The 20711-nt window shown below is 39.1% G+C and overlaps 1 protein-coding gene across 1 annotated transcript in view; it reads left to right on the top strand.

Annotated features, from left to right (window-relative positions):
- LOC124613475 (dynein axonemal heavy chain 6-like) overlaps positions 1-20711 on the top strand; it is a 984594-nt gene that overhangs the window by 57649 nt on the left and 906234 nt on the right. The window contains exons 12-22 of the mRNA XM_047142181.1: positions 4882-4967; positions 6693-6801; positions 12930-13057; positions 15084-15243; positions 15354-15476; positions 15629-15717; positions 15819-15851; positions 17476-17510; positions 17587-17669; positions 17808-17954; positions 19790-19960. Of these exons, the coding sequence (XP_046998137.1) occupies positions 4882-4967; positions 6693-6801; positions 12930-13057; positions 15084-15243; positions 15354-15476; positions 15629-15717; positions 15819-15851; positions 17476-17510; positions 17587-17669; positions 17808-17954; positions 19790-19960 (1164 nt within the window). The remainder of the gene's footprint in view (positions 1-4881; positions 4968-6692; positions 6802-12929; positions 13058-15083; positions 15244-15353; positions 15477-15628; positions 15718-15818; positions 15852-17475; positions 17511-17586; positions 17670-17807; positions 17955-19789; positions 19961-20711) is intronic.

Raw genomic sequence — 20711 nt, 5'->3', positions numbered from 1 at the left:
TGAAAGTGCATTGATATCACTAAGAGCATGCTAAAAGATGTTTTCAGGTTCTAGACTGTACTTATGCACCAGTATGTCTTTAAAAAGTTTTTTTTATGTAGGTTGACAAGAGTTAACTAAATTTTTCATCTTTTTTAGGTGGGCGTAAAGAACCTCTTCTCCCATACCCTCCACCCTTCCCTTGTAATTCATATTATGGAAAAACACTGGTATTGCTAGCATTAAGGGAAGCATTTTAGAGACCTTGTTTACTAGACATTTCTGCTTTGCATGACTGTACCTGTCATATCCCTGAATACGACAGTTTTTCTTGGGACACTTTGCAGGTAACAAAGGTAAAAAATATAAGTACACAACAGGTATTAGACAGAGAGAATATCAGTCTACCAATGATGAAACCCTGTACCACTTGTGAATAGTGCATGGGGAGAATGATTGATGGTAAACCTCTGAATTGTCTCTAATTTTGATCTCAAATTTTCTTCCCATGGTCATTACGGGAGACGTGTGTGGGTGTGGGTGCAGGGGGGGTTGGAATATAGGAATATGTTGTCAGACTCTTCCTGGGAATAAACGTGTACCAGTTTAGTCTGTTGAGCATCTCTGTAATGCTCTCATGCCAGAGCTAAACAATACTGTGACTGTCGTTGTAGGATCTTACAGATATATCATCTTGTCCTGTTGCCTTTCCAACACTTAGCGACTGTAGTTGTTTTTTCACTCTGCGATCAGTTATCTCAATATCTGCCATTTCAGTGTTCGCACAATGGTTGAAAGGGGGGAACGTGTTATGACCTTCTGTGGTGAATCGGTTTCGGTCGACCAAATTCAGTATTTTAACCTTCTCTCTATTATCTTCCATTTCAGTGTCAGTATGATCACTGAGTGAATGAATATATGATTTTGACCCTCTTACTGATTTCACATATGACCAAAATCTTTTAGGGTATTTACTGAGATCAGTTAATGAAGTTTTACTTTCGAAATCATTGACTGCTTCTCTCATCTCTCTCATTACACTCATTTTCATTTTGTTCAGTTTTTATTTGTCAGCTAGGTTTTTACTTCTCTTGAATCTGAGATGAAGTTCTCTTTGTTTCTGTAGAAGTTTTGTAATACGGCTATTAAAGCATGGTGACTTTTTCCTGCCACTTAGGACTTTACTTGGAACATACTTGTCTAGGGCATGTTGCACAATGCCTTTGAGTTTGTTATGTTGTTCTCCACACACTTGTCCTCATCACTAAATATTTGATACTGATTGCTCGGATACTCTGAAATTTGTATCCTGTCACTCTTGCTAAGTAAAAATATCTTCCTACCTTTCTTAACATTCTTTGTAAGGCCTGTTGTCATAGATGCTATCACAGCCTTATGGCCACTGATATTTTCATCTACATTGACAGATTCAATAAGTTCAGGTCTGTTTGGTGGTAGGAGGACTAAGATGTTACCCTCACAAGTTGGTTCCCTAAATATCTGCTCAAAGTGAGTTTTGGACAAACATCTAGAATAGTGCCACACGAATTCCTGTCTTTGACACCAGTTTTGATAGCATGACACTCCCATTATATATCTAGCAAGTTGGTCACCCCTTGGTAAAGCGGCATGAGCAGGAAAATTGTTAGTGATATTCTGCATCTATGTTGACATATACACTCTGCACACCACTGTGAGGTGCATGGCAGAGATACATCCCATTGTACCTGTTATTAGGGTTTCTTTCTGTTCCATTCACATATGGAGCATGGGAAGAATAATAGTTTGAATGCCTTGGTGTATGCAGTGATTATTCTAATCTTATCTTCATGATCCCTATGTGAGCAATACTTTGGGGGTTGTAGTACACACATCACAAGAAGTTTTACATCACCTCGGTTCTGAGTGTTCCGGAACCTGTTCAGAAAATTGGAACAGAGATCAACATAAACAACATTTACGCCCTTTACATTGCTCATGAAAACCACACATTGCACATTGTACCACCATACAGTGAGACCTTCAGAGGTGGTGGTCCAGATTGCTACCTATAATACCCAGTAGCATGCCCTCTTGCGTTGATGCATACCTGTATTCGTCATGGCATGCTATCCAAAATTTCATCAAGGCACTGTTGGTCCAGATTGCCCCACTCCTCAACGGGGATTCGGCGTAGATCCCTCAGAGGGTTTGGTGGATCACATTGTCCATAAAAAGCCCTTTTCAATCTGTCCCAGGCATGTTTGATAGGGTTCATGTCTGGAGAACATGCTGGCCACTCTAGTCGAACAATGTGGTTATCCTGAAAGAAGTCATTCACAAGATATGCATGATGGGGGTGCAAGTTGTTGTCCATGAATATGAATGCCTCGCCAATATGCTGCCGATAGGGTTGCACTATCGGTCGGAGGATGGCATTCATGCATTGTACAGCCGTTAAGGTGCCTTCCATGACCACCAGTGACATATGTTGGCCCCACATAATGCCACCCCAAAACTGTAGGGAACCTCCACCTTGCTGCACTCACTGGACAGTGGGTCTAAGGCGTTCAGCCTGATCAGGTTGCCTCCAAACATGTCTCTGGCAATTGTCTGGTTGAAGGCTTGTTCTACACTCATAGGTGAAGAGATCATGATGCCAATACTGTGCGCCCATGTGTACCACGGTGCACGGTGCCGTGGTTGCAAAGATGGACCTCGCCATGGACGTTGAGAGTGAAGTTGCGCATCATGCAGCCTATTGCGCACAGTTTGCGTCATAACATGACATCCTGTGGCAACACGAAAAGCATTATTCAACATGGTGGCATTGCTGTCAGGGTTCTTCTGAGCCATAATCCATAGGTAGTGGTCATCCACTGCAGTAGTAGCCCTTGGGCAGCCTGAGTGAGGCATGTCATTGACGGTTCCTGTGTCTCTGTATCTCCTCCAAACAACATCACTTTGTTCACTCTGAGACGCTTGGATGCTTCCCTTGTTGAGAGCCCTTCCTGGCACAAAATAACAATGCAGACACAATCAAGCCATGGTATTGAGCGTCTATGCATGGTTGAACTACAGACAACACAAGCCGTGTACCTCCTTCCAGGTGTAATGACTGGACTTGATTGGCTGTCGGACCTCCTCCGTCTAATAGGCGCTGCTCATGCACGTTGTTTACATCTTTGGGTGGGTTTAGTGACATCTCTGAACAGTCAAAGGGAGTGTGTCTGTGATACGGTATTCACAGTCAACATCTGTCTTCAGGAGTTCTGGGAACGGGGGTGATGCAAAACTTTTTTTGATGTTCCTAGAATAATCGTTTAAAGCCGGTTCTTGAAACTAAGTTAGTAGACTTTCTTGGGATAGTTTATGCCTATCTTCAAGAGTCTTTCAGTTCAGTTCCTTCAGTATCTCTGTGACACTCTCCAATGGATTAAATAAACCCATAACTATTCATGCTGCCCTTCTCTGTATTCATTCAATATCATTTTACTCCTATCTGGTTCTGGTTCTAGACACATTTTAGAACCAGTTGCACAAGTGATTTGTAAGTAATCTGCTTTGTAGATCAATAGCAGTTGCCGAGTATTCTACCAGTAAACCAAAGTCTGCCACCTGCTTGACCCACAACTGATCCTGTGTGATCATTCCATTTCATATCTCTACAAAGTATTACATGCAGGTAGTTGTACGAATTGGTCGATCCCACCAGTGGACTCATTGATATTATGGTCATAATGAGCAATGATGTTTTTTGATTTTGTTAAGTGCAAAATTTTACATTTCTGAACATTTAAACCAAGTTGCCAATCTCTGCACCATTTTGAAATCTTATCAAGATCTGACTGAATATTTATGCAGCTTCTCTCAGATAGTACTTCGTTATAGATAGCTGAATCACCTGCAAGAAACCTGATTTTACTTTTAATGTTGTCTACAAGGTTATTAATGTACAATATGAGCAGCAAGGGTACCAACACACTTCCCTGGTGCACACCCGAAGTTAATTGTTCATCTGATGATGAGTCTCCAGCCCAGATAACATGTTGCGTCCTTGTTACCAAAATGTCTTCAGTCCAGTCACAAACTACACATGATACTCCATATGATCATACATTTGACAATAAGTGTAGGTGTGGTACTGAGTCAAATGCTTTTTGGAAATCAAGAAATACAGCATCTACCTGTCTGCCTTGATGGTTGCTCATTTCATAAGGCTGAAATGTAATTTCCTTTTCCTCTCATGTGCCATGTCATTGAGATCAAGGCATTATTGATTCATGTGTTGTTTTTCTCTTATATTACTACATGCTGTAATGATTGATACAGTACTACCCAGAATATTTAATATATACATTTTGTAGGTAGTAAAGTAGTTTATACACTCGGATTTGTAAGAAGACACACTTTCATATTTCATTAGTAATTGCAGTTTTGTGTAATTATGTCTCTCCGATGATATATATGTTCAGGGGGCTTTTCTAAGCCTTTTCTTTCCTCTACTCATGACTCTAATAATATTTTTCTGTGCAGTAATAACTCGCACCAGATATATTTTCTCGAACTCCCAGGAGTTAAGTTCATATCTGACAACTGATAAGAGCATACATTATATGTTGTGTTTTTACTGTCTAATTTAGCTGTATTGTTTAAAATGTTTGTAGCATGAACACTGTTTAATTGTTTCATCATAACATGCACATAATTTATTCATGCCAATTTTTTAATTACAATACCAAGAAATTTAGCATAATACATATTTATGAGATTATTTCCTCCATATTTTATTTATGAGTTGTATTCTGAACCTTGATTGAGGTTTATTAGCACTTAATTGGAGACAGTAATCTTTAATTGTAGTTTCAAAATCACTATGAGTTTGTTTGATGCTACAAATTATCTTTCCATTTGTGTCTGCAGAGATCATTGTGCCCAAAGCACCTGAATATAAAGGACAGTGTCTTTATTTATCTTATGTGGCATGTCATTTATAAAGAACATGAAGAGTAATGGCCCGTGTATAGACCCTTGATGAGCATCCAACTATATCTTTTTCCAGTTCAAAACAATTCAAAATGCTTTGTCATTATTTTGTTGAGAAAATACTGGCCTATGAACTGAATTCTTCCACATTCGCTTATTTATTCATTCATACATCATATCCTGTAACTTCAACCATATAAAGAAAGCCTTTAAAACTGTAGGACAAGTCAAATTTACATCAACAAATGAATGAGCATTTGCAGACAATTTACCAGTGTTCACTACCATTTGCGTGTATTTGTGAATATGCATTTATGCTAGTGCAAATGGAAGAGAGCAGAAGATAGCATAGCCTATGAATGCTACATTATTGTATTTTGGTGCTAATAATCAGCACACAATGTACAACACTGTTGGAGCTACAATGCAAAATTTTGATATCCAGATAAGATTATTTTTCATGACGATCCCACTGTTTCTGAAAAATTTAAACAACATTGTATAGGAGAGGAAGAACCTATGTGTCTGAATTTTTGTGTAAATGTGAAATTTGTAGAGTAGTGCACTTAACATTGTGTTGCAGCTTCAGCTTTTCTTTACATTTTTCTAAAACCTCACATTGGTTGACACTGTTACTTGTAACAATATTCTTACTGCACACTTCTATGGAACACTTATGTTTTGATTTTAACTGCATCACCCTGGGAATTTATTTTGTGTGATACTACTGAATGAAAGTAAGGAAAATGTCCTAGCAATTCTGCCTGCACGTCTCAAAGAAGAAAGTTATGATTTACCACGTCAAAAGCTGTAGTGCCTAGAACCGCTTCCAAGTATTTGTAAAAGTTGACTGTTTAAAATTGTGACTCATTGGTATTGTAGTCATGTGGCACTACTTTTGCGTGTTTAGTGAAATTAAAAATTTTAAAGTTCTGAGAATTTTAAGTAAGTTTTCATTCTTTCCATCATTTGATATGTTATCAGTATCTGGTTGAACACTTGTGTAGTTTTTTTTAGATATTGCTTCATTAGAGGTAAGTGCTTCATTTATAGTTTTACCTGTATTTCTTCTTTATTTATTTATTTTTATTTATTTATTGTCCTCTGAATCAATAATGTACATGACACGCACATGGTGATGCACAAACATACATTTGATGTTGGATATTATGATACTTTGCTGGCATGAAGTAATATGCCAAAAGTTTACACAAACATGAGCTTACATACATATTCTCTGAGAAGTTATGAACACACAAATTTATGAACACACAAATTACATAATCAGTTACACATTTGTATTTTAGTGCTGTATTCCTCTAACACATATACAGAACAGTACCTGGTTGGATATTCTTTCTGCACTTAATTTGCTTAGTAGCAGATGATATAGATGCAAGATTTTTGCACATACTTGCATTAATGTTTTACTCTTTACAAAATTCTTTGCTGCAATTTGTTTCATGTTTCTTTCCACCCATGTGGAGCAGAAATTCGCTTGCACTGTAGAAGCGATGATCAAGTAGGAATGATTTTAATTTTTTATTAAATACAGTCAGGGACTTACTGTTTTTTATTTCTGATGGCAGCCTATTGTATATTTTAATGCCTTTGTTGAAGGGAGAGTTTTTAAAGGCAAAGGTGCACATTTCTTTAACATGGCGTTTCATTTTCTGTCTAGTACCGTAGTCATGGACATTTACATTTTTGTCAAATTTTGTAATATTACTTTTTACAAATTTGCATAGTTCTAGTGTATACAGGCTGCCAAGGGGTATGATTAGCAACCTTTGGAAGAGAAGTCTGCAGCTATCAGTAGGCTTTGCCTTGTTCATTATTCTTATAGCTCTCTTTTGGGTGAGGAGAATGTTTGGGATATGTATAGAGTCTCCTCAGAATAGAATACCATACTGCATTACACTGTGGAATTGTGCATAGTAGTCTGTGTGAACAGTTTCTGGGCTTGTGCAGTATGCACCCATTGTACAATAGTCACTATTTCTTTACAAGTTTGTTTACAGAGACTGTGTACTGTGGAACATCCCTCCCATAATGAAGTATTCTGCTAGGTCCATATCAATCCATTCAAGCATTTTTATAAATTTCAGTCACAATTCCTCTATATGTATCTGCACAGAGCAAAATGTTTTGAGTTCACCTATGATGTGTGACACTAGTGCCTTTTGATCTAGTTTACTGTACATGTAAATCTTCCTGCTATTTTTAGTTGGTCATTGTGGTTTGATTTAGAGTTACAACATCCTGATTTTTTTTTTTTTTTTTTTTTTCACCCATCCTACTGAGTTTAGATTTTTTAAGGCTTTTATTCTTTTAACTAAATTATGACAGACCACAGTTTTTAAACTGTATGTACTAGAACTTAGATGATATCTTAATATGTTCATTACTAGTCAGTTAAATGGCTGGTGTTTCAACCTTTAAGACTGGGATTATTTCCTTTTTTACTATTTCATACCTCAGTTTATAAAAACAGGACCCTTGTAGGACCACTCAGTTGTCCATCTATCTCTCTATCTATCTGTCTGTCTGTCTGACAGACTGTTAAAAGATCATTTTCTCAGGAACAGGTAGCTGTGTCGAGTTTAAATTTACACAATGTACTAAGATTTATGGCCCCTTGGTGGTGTAATGAATGTAAGCTGCTATGTCAGTACAGTAAAAAATTATGGATGTTTATGTCACATATTTTCATACTAGCAAACTCACTAATGAAAACTGATGGTTGCTTCCTGTTGGTCTAGAATACTGAAATTTGGCAAGAAGTACAGTTTTACAGTACAAGTAAAGGGAAAATATGAAAACTGTGAATTGAATTATATCACAGGGGGGTGGGGGGGGGGGGGGGGTGAATTTGCATTAGTTATCCAATTAAATTCAATCATTCTCAAAAGTCATGGAATTTCTGGGACTGGTATCTTGCCAGTACCAATGTTGATAACAGACAAATATCATCAATACTCTTGATTCCCATGATGGATGAACAAACTATATTCATAATTATGTTTGTACTAAACCCTCAGTGTGTGATTCCTGCTCGCACCTGCCCAATATTTTCAATTGAAACTTCCAAACCGACTTTGGCTGTTATTTTTTCAAATACATCAATTCGAAATTTAGTCTCTACCACATTATTTGCCAGTAGCTCGAGATCATCTGCAAGTGCTAGGCAGTTAACTTTTTCACGTGTCAATATTTTGTTGACATTTCTTACTCTATTCTCCTATTACTTTCTCCAATGTACCATTAAACAGGAATGGTGACAGTACATTCCTGTTGAAGACCAGTTCAGATTTTGAGTGTTAGAAACAGTTCACATCTAAATTTAACATTTGGTCTGTTAAGGGTAATTCCAATGTGGTTTATGAGTTTTTGCTGTAGTCTGATTTCCTTAAGGATTTTCAGTAATGACTCTTGATGGATGCTGTTATACTCTTTACTGAAGCCAATGAAACTTGTTTCAAACTCTTTGATGTTTCATGACACACTTAAGACTGCTAATTTGATTGTGGCAACATCGTTTTGGTGAAAATCCTTCTAGGAAGTCTCCAAAGTCTCAGACAAGTTGTTTCTGAATTTTTGCATTTATAATTGTACATAAAATCTTATATGTGATGTCAAGCAGAGGTAACCCACGATAATCATTTTATGCAATGTTTATATTGTTATTGTGTTCCTGTCTTGAGGCATTTTCGCAGTGTTGGAGATCTCTATGACGTTCTTATGTAGGTTTTGAGGGGTTTGTTAATTTGCATTTTTCCATGATTCTGATGCATTATAGTTCTTAGCCAATCAGTTGATTTGATCGTTTCATTGTAATCTAGTGCTTTAAACTTATGCAATAAAGTTTTGTATATTGGATGAAGATCAAATTTAAGGTATTCTTTTAATTCCTCACAGTTTAATAATTGTTTAAAGTAGGTAACCAGAATTTTGGCACTGTCTTGATTATTCTCTACCATTTTCTCATTTTTACTTTCTATATAAGTGTGGGTAGAGTACATTTTGATTGATATTGTCTAAATGTTTTGCAATAGTCTCTTGTTTTATGGTGAATGAATGCTTTGTCTGTAGTTTTCAGTGTTTCTTTTTGCAGATTTGTCTGAATTCTTCTAATTTATCTGACTATTAATTTCAATTTTCGATTCAATTCAATTCAATTTTTATTATCACATAACATGCCTTATACAATCAAAGATTGTGACATAGGTGACTTACTCTTATGTCAGTGCTAAGTTCCTCTCAGGATCTTTCCATTTTCCTTTGTTGGCCATTTTTTATTGGAAGCAATTATCACCTCCATTTGTCACTTAAAAGTTGTTTTCGTTAACTCCAAATATACCACAGTATTTATTAAATAACTGCCTCCATAATACCTCCTCTTACTGGGTTGGAGTGGTTTGGGTTTGTTTTTTGGTGTGAACTTAGTATCTATCTTTGACATACCATGATCCAAATCAGTGTCTATTCTGTGAAGGAATTTGACAGTACAAGTTTCCTTTTGTTAATGGCTTCATGATCAGTCTGGTATTTACAAGTCTTTAATTTGTATGGATGACTTCCAGAGTAAAACCTTGGTCAACACACAGTTCATTTAATTTGTGACTTTTCTTGTTTTGTAATTTATGAGCTGCGCCATCTCCCCAATACAATAATGTGTCTTCTGTCTTGCCACAACAGTGGAAAATCCAGGACGGAATATAACAATATCATGAAAAGGATAGTTGTGGAGATGCTGTGTCACAGACAGACACAACAAAAAGACTGTAAGAAAATGAGCTTTCACACATACACTCATACAAATGCAACTCAGACATACATGATGCTGTCCTGGCTACTGAGGACATCTTATTTTTGTGCTGAATTCGCCAAGTGGAACTTTTTTTTTAAAAAAAACTTGCGTATCAGGTATCTTGGATATCAGTTGGTTGATTCTTTGCAAAATTTTTCATTTTTTTCCCTTCTTCAATTGAGTCCAAAGGGCTATTATGGACCTCAAGTCCCACTCTAAATGGGGGGATGTTCCTCATTGCTCTTATTCCTGGAGGTTCTTTAAAAAATGACATCCTCTTTGTTTTATTGGACCTCTGTGTTCTGAACTTCCTTAAGACCTGTTTTTAAAATTGTGTTTTGATTGATTACATCAGTTAAATGTTTTGTCCTGTTGAGTTTTGTTAATGAGTTTTATGTTTGATATTGCAGTGTATGCAAATGTTCTGATTTGTTGAACTGAAGCCTTTTTTTAAGTCAATTGTGTCTGTTGGGTGTCTTATTGCTCCGATTTGCATTTGTCTTCTATGTGCGACCCCTCTGAACCCAAGTGGTGCCTTCACTTGGATGGCCAATCTGGTGTATTTATTCATTATAAATCTTCATGTTTGGTTGATTGATTACAATCAAAATGTTTCTGACTGAGACAAGAGTTTACAATGCCATATGTGATCTGGAAAGGTGATTAGTGAAGTATGAAATGTGTTTTGGTGGTTAAAGAATTTGTGAGTGTGTTTGATCTGCAATAGTTATTTTATTTCACTCACAGCTGGTGGCAAACCAGCCCCCTTGTCAGCCACCTGGGACACAGCCCATGGGATTGTCACTGCAACAGTAGATTCATGTTGCTCTTAATTTGTTTAATACAATTTCAGATTGGTTCAGGAATGCATATCTGATTGAATATCTGTGAACATGATGTGTGCTGATAAGTAATGTAATGTAAAAGGGAAGTTCTATGCAGGGACTTGACTAAATGAGATGGTTCACTGGTTCAATTCTGGTCTCCAGCAAATATTTATCATGTAACACTTGTGATGTATGGAAGGTTTTCCAAGCTCCGAGTAACTTAATTATGGACTATTGTAATTAGCTACAAAATTCTATGTTTGTGGGAATAGTGGCACACCTTGCTGAGGCAGGCAGTTCAACGCCATGTGAACTTCATGAGGTGGAATGTGGTACTTCTTTTTGATGATGCCACTGTCACTTGTGGTAGTTGAGTCTAGATTCTATGTGACATAATTTGCTGGAGATGCCTGGTATCCCAGGTTTTGATGTTACCATGATTTAAGTAAATCTACACAAAGCTATTGATTTCACAGGCGGGAACTCAAGATACAAACTGTACATTCCTCCTAGAGTCTACATTGTCAGTATAGCAATGCATACAAAAGTGTCAATGTATCAAATGTGCATCAGGCATCCAGCAGTGTTTCAGGGAGACACTGACAAAGATCTAACAAAATGTTTTGGATATGACCTTGTCACAAAATACACTTGGACACACACACACACACACACACACACACACACACACACACACACACACACAAGGGGGGGGGGGGGAGATGCACCATGAAGTACTTGTGCAAATTGGTCAAAAATAGATATTCATACAGATACCAGCTGAAAATGCATAATTGCAAATTCTGTTGGCTGATGGATAAACATGTAATGCTGCAGCACAATTTCACTCTGCACAGCTGGCAACAATAGTAAATAGGTGAGATGTCATACCAGGGTATAAAATTTCTGAAAATTTCATTCCATGTACTTAGGTGGATAGTAACTATGCATTGCAAACAGGTGCATGACCAATATACGAAGGTGTCCACATTTGAGAGTGAACCTGTAGTTGGGCTCGATGAATCGCTCAACATTTGAATAAGAGTGATGCAGCTATTCAGTGATGCTGGCAGGAATGAGTGAACAATGGCTGAACACAGTGCCAAGAAGGAAATGGTCGACCTAGAGAGATGACAGAATATGAGGACTGAGCAGTCGTGAGAGAGGCACTCAGAGGCCTGGATTCAACATAACCATCAATCCAACATGCAACTGATGCTTCAATGTCCATGAGGACCAGTAATAGATGGCTAACAGAAAAGGAGCTGAGCTCAAGGAGCCCCTGACTCAGATTACTGTTGACCTCTGTACAGTGGTGTGCAGTGGTGTCAGGCACATTTTCCCTGGTATCTCAGTGATTGGAGTAGAATTGTTTTCAGTGATGAGTCCCCCATCAAAATGATCCACAATGACGGTCAAAGATGTGCCTGGAGATGCCCTGAAGAGCAGTGGGATACCAATCTGATTGTCGCCCATCATATGGCCTGACAAACAGGAGTAGTGGTCTGGGTTGCCACTTCCATCATATGGCCTGACAAACAGGAGTAGTGGTCTGGGTTGCCACTTAACTTGCCAAACTGTACATTGACCAGCAAGGTCACTGGATCTCTCCCCAGTTGAGAACTTTGGGGCATTATGGGTAGGTCCCTGCAACCAGCTCAGGATTTAACAATCTTAACTGCCAATTGGACAGAATTTGCCATGATATCACTCAGGGGGACATTCAACAGGTCTGTCAATCAGTGCCAACCTGAACAACTGCTTGCATACAGTCCAGAGGTGCACCAACATGCTATTGACTAGTTCAATTTGTGAAACTCTTTCTCTTGAATTGTAATGATTTTTTTGGCTTGGATTGTTGGATTGTTATGGGGAGGAAACCAGACAGCGAGGTCATCGGTCTCATCGGATTGGGGAAGGACGGGGAAGGAAGTTGGCCGTGCCCTTTCAAAGGAACCATCCTGGCATTTACCTGGAGCGATTTAGGGAAATCACAGAAAACCTAAACCAGGATGGCCGGAGTGCACAACAGATGGACTGATGTGATGAATCTTGCCAATGTTTACATTTATGGACAGTACAGCACAGTTTTTCTAGAAGAACTAGGAAAAACTGTACATCTATGGCAAATGCAATGCAAAATAAAGAAAAAATTGCCACCATACAGCAGCAGTCCATCCTAGGAAGGATTTTGTGTTGCTGGAAGTGTGTTATGCTTTTACCAGGAGTCGCACTCCACGTGGAATTGCATGTGTGGGTGTTGTAATTGACATGGCAACAGCTACGGGTTGTAACAAAAGTAGCATGCAATCATGTGTGTTGTGGATGTTATGGAGTGTGTAATGCAGGCGAGAAGGAAGGAACATAAGAGAAAGAAACAGACAGGCAATAGAGAGCAGCTAGATAAAGAAGGCAGTAATGAAGGATGGACAACACAAGGTTTAGATGGAAGGCAACCACTAGGTGATATAATAATGTACAGAAAGTTCTGGTTGACAATTACGAATTACTTAGGAATGAAGATGATGATTCACTGAAAGGCAGAAGTGCGAGTCATTGATAGGTACATGAACAAAAGGTACAGAGCTTTGTTAGCTTTAGGGATGAACTTCGTTTATCAAGTGTGTAGGAAAAACATGCACACAAATACACACACACTCATTCACATGCACACGCCTGTCTCTTTGCATTGTGCTCAGTCAACTGCTGGTTCTTCCCTGGCCCACAGGTGAGTGTACTGAGGTGAGGTAAGATTGCATGGTGGGGTGGTGTTGAGGGATGGAAAGAGGCAGGAGGCAGACAGGGAGAGGGTTGGGAGAAGCAGCTCCTGGGAGAGTCCACAGACTAGTGCGTGAAGTAGCAGCACATAACTAGCTGACACGAATTAGGTGGGGGTAATGGATATGGTGTACACACACACACACACACACACACACACACACACACACACACACACACACACACACACACTGTTGGGAGAGGTTGTGGCAGACAGTGAGTTACCTTAGGTTTATGTCAGGGAGTTAATGGGAGTGAAGGATGTGCACAGCATTTTATGTTGATGTGACAACCAGCCAGCTGTCAACTGGAATAAATGGCCTCCACCAAACTCTTGTCAAAAACAAGATGGGCCACCCAATAGCGCAACATGAAGGAGAGCACAACATACAAGATTTCAATGGCAACTTCACAAACTGTGCCATCTGGATCCTCCCCACCACCACCAGCTTTTCTGAGCTGCATAGATGAGAGCTATCCTTACAGCACACATTTGTAATAAGTGGATGATTATGACTGGTCACATGTGACAGGTTCCTTAAAGAAGAAACTAATTGCATGTGATATATATTAACATTCGACCATCTGGTAACACCACAGTGGTGTCTTGTGCAAAATAGCGGTCAACGGTCGGCAACACCACAGTGGTGTTGTGAGCATAGTATCACGCAGTGGCCAGTGACAGCACTGTAGTATCTTTGGCATTTTTTTGGTGTTTTGTTTAAGTAGCATATTACACACATCAACAAGTTTTTTGTTTTTACGTGTACTTGTGCTCTTTCATCATAGCAGACGAAAGATACGATACGATTATTTATGATGAATGTGTGGATGTCTTTGACGTTCTGGAAGTCTTGGCCAATTGGGAAGAAGACATTGGATATCGGAAAAATGAAAGTGAAGCAGAATCATCGGAAGATAGTGAAATACATCCAAGAAGAATTTGGTGAATGCTACGGTTGCCAACTGAGTCAATGAATCAAAGAAGATAGTGCACAGTGGCCAGACTTTGATTTACTGAGGACCAATAATAAATTTGAAGGATTTCCAGGTCCAAACATATTTCCCAAAGATACACAGAGCATTGAGTATATCATCGAATTATATATTGGGAATGATCTATTTGAATATATTAGTGATGAAACCAACAAGTACTACAGTCAAAATAGCAATAGAAGAAAACTGGATATAAAAAAAAGGACCAGATTTGTCAATGTTACGGGTCCTTAACTTAGAAAATGGTTTCAGCTTGCTATCCTTATCGGAACTGTAAAAAAACAAAGGATTGACCATTATTGGTCAACGAATCCGTCGATAGACACACTGATATCTCACAAAATGATGTCCTGCAACCCATTCAGACAAATATTATCATTTTTACGTTGTTTCAACAGCAACAATAAACCAGATAATGCCGACCAGCTTTACAAAGTGCAATTTGTAACTGATTATTTTTCCAAAAAGTTTAAATAAACAGATATCTGATACAAACAAATTTTTTGTATGTATATTTTCGAAATTTCATGAAAGTTGGGGAACAGGGTTGAGAACTTAAGAGAACCAACAATGAACTAACAATGAGATTAGTAACACTTAACAATTTTTAATCTTCCAATAATCTCAAGAACGGCCGGCAACAAGCCAAGTAATCCGAATTAGCGCTGCCGACACCAAGGGAACCAATTTGTATGAGTTATGCAGATGGCAAAAGTGTTAAGTTTCAGTTGTAAAGAAAACGTAATCATATTTGATTATATAGAGATATTAATAACATTAGCAGAACTAATGATTTTAAAATTGATATGGTTGTTTTACTTTGAAAGGAAAATGAGGATAATAATAAAGAATAATTCCACAAAAAATAGCAAACCAAGAATAGATGGAGTAGATTAATAATTAACTAATGAGAATAAAAAATTAAACATGATTAATGCTTAAGTATTTGTTGTATAATTGAAAAGAATGCTTATTCTTGTGATAGGTGAATTAGATAGTGTAGAATATACACTTACTCATTTATATGGGCAGCATATGTGAGTGTACAGAATTTGGGAGAATGGCATTCTGAAATTTTATCATTACCATTAGAGTTGCAAAATTTTCTATACCCTTGGCATGTATAACTGAGCAAGGGTGTAACCAGTTAGTTTTGTGAGTGTTCTAATAATAATTAAATGAGACCAAAGCAGTCTCAAAAGATGTTATTTGAATGTAGGTAATATCCTGCACAAGTTCAATTATTTGTTTTATATTTTCTTACTTGTTTGAGGTACTTCTTGAGTGGCATGTTGTGGACAGAGTTCTTCAGCACATCTTCTGCTCCATAATGCTATCACCCCTGCACAGCATGACAAGGAGGTGCCTCTAAGCATTCTAGTCCATGGAAAATCATGGAAGAGCTAGCTGACAATGACAACAAATATGTAAATTGGGGATTTATGCAAGACTTTTGGTTTCAGTGTGGAGGCAGTCATTGCTCGAGACAGACATTTGTAAACTCTCTCTCTCTCTCTCTCTCTCTCTCTCTCTCTCTCTCTCACACACACACACACACACACACACACACACACACACACATGATCTCATCCATCCTTCATGAAATCCTCCCCACTCCACCAAGTGTGTCTTTCCGCCATCCACCTAACCTTCGTAACCTCTTAATTCATCCCTATGAAATCCCCAAACCACCTTCCCTACCCTCTGGCTCCTACCCTTGTAACCGCCCTCAGTGTAAAACCTGTCCCATGCATCCTCCCACCACCACCTACTCCAGTCCTGTAACCCGGAAGGTGTACACGATCAAAGGCAGAGCCACGTGTGAAAGCACCCACGTGATTTACCAACTGACCTGCCTACACTGTGAAGCCTTCTATGTGGGAATGACCAGCAACAAACTGACCATTCGCATGAACGGACACAGGCAGACAGTGTTTGTTGGTAATGAGGATCACCCTGTGGCTAAACATGCCTTGGTGCACAGCCAGCACATCTTGGCACAGTGTTACAACGTCTGGGTTATCTGGATACTTCCCACTAACACCAACCTGTCAGAACTCTGGAGATGGGAACTTGCCCTTTGGTATATCCTCTCCTCTCGTTATCCGCCAGGCCTCAACCTCTGCTAATTTCAAGTTGCCGCCGCTCATACCTCACCTGTCTTTCAACAACATCTTTGCCTCTGTACTTCTGCCTCGACTGACATCTCTGTCCAAACTCTTTGCCTTTACAAATGTCTGCTTGTGTCTGTGTATGTGCGGATGGATATGTGTTTGTGTGCGAGTGTATACCTGTCCTTTTTTCCCCCTAAGCTAAGTCTTTCCGCTCCCGGGATTGGAATGACTCCTTACCCTCTCCCTTAAAACCCACATCCTTTCATCTTTCCCTCTCCTTCCCTCTTTTCTGATGAAGCAACCGTCGGTTGCGAAAGCTTGAATTTTATGTGTATTTTGTGTTTGTTTGTGTGTCTATCGACCTGCCAGCACTTTTCGTTTGGTAAGTCACATCATCTTTGTTTTTAGATATATTTTTCCCATAGGGAAAAATTTCACGTGGGAAATATATACAAAACAGTGAAAATAATCAATTATTGATAATACAATGTAAATGGACAGATAAAAAAAATCTACTCACCAAACAGTATCAAGGGAATACACACGGACAAAAGCTTTTAACTGTTACAAGATTTCCAAGCCAGTGGCTCCTTCTGGCAGAAGAGTTGAAGGGGAAGGAAGAGGGGTGAAGGAAAAGGACTGGAGAGGTTTAGGGAAAGGGATACAGCTTAGAAAAATCACCCAGAACCCCAGGTCAGGGGAGACTTACAGGGTGGGATGAGAAGGAAAGACCATCCTTTGTACCACTTTTCAAAGTCTGTGCCACAGTTACTTGCTTTGGGAGATTGACACACGTATTCCCCCTTTCATCAATGAGATAAGTTTTAATCAATATTCTGTACACTCAGTTTTACTGTGAAGATCTAGTTAAGTGTAAAAAAAAGGCCACCATAGATTGTGAGTCCTGGGTCACCAACTTCCATGTACAGCCACAACTCATCCTTAATGGTTGAACAGAGATGGATGTGAGAACCACACTACAATAAAATTATCCTGGCCTGCTTAGGACCAAACTAAGTCAACACTGCAACCCACCATGTGGTATAGGAGTGATCTTCAATTCATCAACTCATCTGAATTTCACCATCTTATAAATCTTCTTCTTATTTTAATATAGGAACACTCCCAGTAGTTTGCTCCTTGCTGGACACAGGCAGTATGTCAAAAAACGTAAATAAAATTAGGCCAGAGAAGGAGATTGTATAGCCTGCAACCACTTACAGAGTGAAGTGTGGTATGAAGACCATTTGTTATTGATACATGGTAAATAGCTAATAATCTCGACTAACATAAACTATAATTTTGATGTAGCTGTGCTTGCTGCTATGTTGTACATAGTCATCACAGAGAACCATAAAGTTAGAGCAAGCCTTCCCTAGGAATGGTAACAGACATGACAAAAATCATGGGACAGACATTATTCAAAACAGTGAGCTCCACAGTTTGCCTGTAAAAATACAGACTTGTGAAGACCTTTTCTGCCAAGTGGGTCTTTAAGAAAACTACAATGTTTAGAACACTGCATCTGTCATAAGAAAATTCACCTCACATAGTTCCAACATTCTTGTGCATTTGCAGTTTCATTGTACATGACCATGTAGTCAGTGCTGTAACAGTCACAATGGGGGGGGGATGGTGTTCTTATTTGATAAGGAAACAAATGAAGTTTTTTGTGAGTCAGTCAATCTCTCTCTTTTTCATTGATGAAAGTTCACTTACAAATTAACCAATGTTTGGCATGCTATCGAAATCTTAATTGCTACTCAGTTATGGAAGACCATTTCTCACTCTCACTATCATCTGCCATCTGAGCCCCTTTGCAAATGACCAGCCAAGCTAGTTTCCCCATCTCAATTCCATTCTTTGCTCGAGTGTCCTACACAAGAGACGCTATTTATTGTCATGGGCCATCTTCTCTCATTACCCATATGGTCTCTGATACCAATTTAGGCATTACTAACTTCTCTTGTAGTTATAGAATAGGAAGTTCTGGCAGAATTTAAATAATTTGGGAGTAAAGGTAACTCGTCACTGAATAGTAGAGGTGTTGAGCCTTTGGCAGCAGATGTACGGGATGGGAATGCGGGATGGAGAGGCAGCAGGTGCATGGAATAAAAATGTGATACATCAGCACCAGTGAATTTGTGCAGTGCACAATGACAAGGATGAAGAGGAATGGAATGGTAGGGGTACAGATCATGCGAAGGGGAGATAGGGAAAAGTATGAGCATGTAGGATGAGTGAATTTAGGGTGAAATGATAATTAACTGCACACCCTAGCTGCAAAGAGGCATTGATATACTTCATAGGAGACATGTTGAAAATTTGTGTCCCGACCGGGACTCGAAACCGGGATCTCCTGCTTACATGGCAGACGCTCTATCCATCTGAGCCACCGAGGGCACAGAGGATAGTGTGCCTGCATGGACTTATCCCTTGCATGCTCCCCGTGAGACTCACATTCACAACATGTCCACACCACCACATTCGTAGTGCGCCTAATAGATGTTTGCCCATCATACTCCTTACTAGTGGCAGATTAATCTACTAAGTCCTGTAAGAGTTTGGGCATAGCGTGTGCATTTGCACAAGAAGGTCAGTGGCCGGGAAGCCGTATTTTAACTATATACGAAGGTAGTATCTGTTCCCGAAAGAACAGTTACCGTTAATGACCACGCAGCTTTCGCTAGAATGAAATGATAATTAAATGGACACCCTAGCTGCAAAGAGGCATTGATATACTTCATAGGAGACATGTTGAAATTGTGTGCCCCAACCGGGACTCAAACCTGGGATCTCCTGCTTACATGGCAGATGCTCTATCCATCTGAGCCACCGAGGGCACAGAGGATAGTGCGCCTGCAGGGACTTATCCCTTGCATGCTCCCCATGAGACTTACATTCACAACATGTCCACACCACTACATCCGTAGTGCGCCTAATAGATGTTTGGGAGAGGTAGTGGTCAATGGCAGCAGGTCGTGATCATGGGAGTGTTGGTATCAGGAAGGTGGCATCAGTACTGACAGATAGGGATCCAGGTGGTAATGAGTCAGGGATGGATGAGAGTCAGTAAATGAAGTGATTCATACCTTAAATATGAAGGACTAGGCCACAGAAAATTGTTTGCAGATGTTGGTAGACAAGAGTGGAGAGTCTTTCATTGGAAACACAGTAACCAGCTGCAGTGGGGCATCCAGGATTGTTGGATTTATGGATTTTGGGAAACATATGGAGGGTGTTTGTATGGGGACTAATGGGTTTGTCAAGAGAGATGGATGTGAGGAATGATTCTGGAATAGGTCTAATGATTTGAGTAGGATGGAACAGCATCAATTTTGCTTAACATTTCACTGCGGCTTCTGATCTTTATTCATTCTTTGGAGTCGAAAAACCTAAAACATTTCAGTGGTGCAATTGATAAGCATGTCTTTTCCATCACGTTTGCAAGCTTTAATGTAATGTTTTCGGATATTCCTTATAAACCACAAGTTGTATCATTGTTCCAGTTCAACAAACTCTACTGTCACTTGCCCACTAACAACTAATTGTTGAAGAGATGTCCAACAAGATTACTCATTATATGAGTGGAAGGTTACATGATTTTAAAAAGGTGACCCAGCTTTAGGTAGGAAAGGAAACTGACAATACTGGCAGCAGCACATCTCAAAAAGAGACTCATCTGCCATAGAGTCAAAGTACCCAAATGTTTTGAAACTTATTAAGGCTTCTCTTATACTGTCCCATGGAAATGTGTACATTGAGAGAAGAGATTCCCTTTCAAATCACATATTAGGAGAAGACAAAGAGTGATGACCAAAAGATTTTTAAACAGTGTTTTGACTATGAGGGATGCTTTGGGACAATAACTCCATTTACTTTCGGTTTCTATTGACTTGCAACTCATTACATATGGATAACAAGCACATGCAAATTATCCTTCTTATGAGGGAGTATACGAAATGAAAAGTAAACTTAGATTAGAAGAAAACAAAAAAAGAAACCAAAGGCATCTTGAAGAGGAGACTAAAAAGAAGAATAACATAAGAAATAAGTTGGCTGAGAGACAGCTGCTCTGAAAGAAAAAAGAGATAAAAGAACCCCAACTGTCTCAGGATGGATGAGAAGGCTCTCTCTCTCAAGCTTCAGCTAAACTGAAGAGGGGGAAAAAGATAGAAGGGCAACCAAATTGGCCAAGAGTATGTTTGGGGGTGCACAGATCATGGAAGAAGAAGAAAGTGG

Source organism: Schistocerca americana, chromosome 4 (assembly GCF_021461395.2).
Source record: "Schistocerca americana isolate TAMUIC-IGC-003095 chromosome 4, iqSchAmer2.1, whole genome shotgun sequence".
Classification (NCBI taxonomy): domain Eukaryota; kingdom Metazoa; phylum Arthropoda; class Insecta; order Orthoptera; family Acrididae; genus Schistocerca; species Schistocerca americana.
The sequence above is the reverse complement of the archived record's forward strand: the minus strand, read 5'-3'. Positions and strand labels throughout refer to the sequence as shown.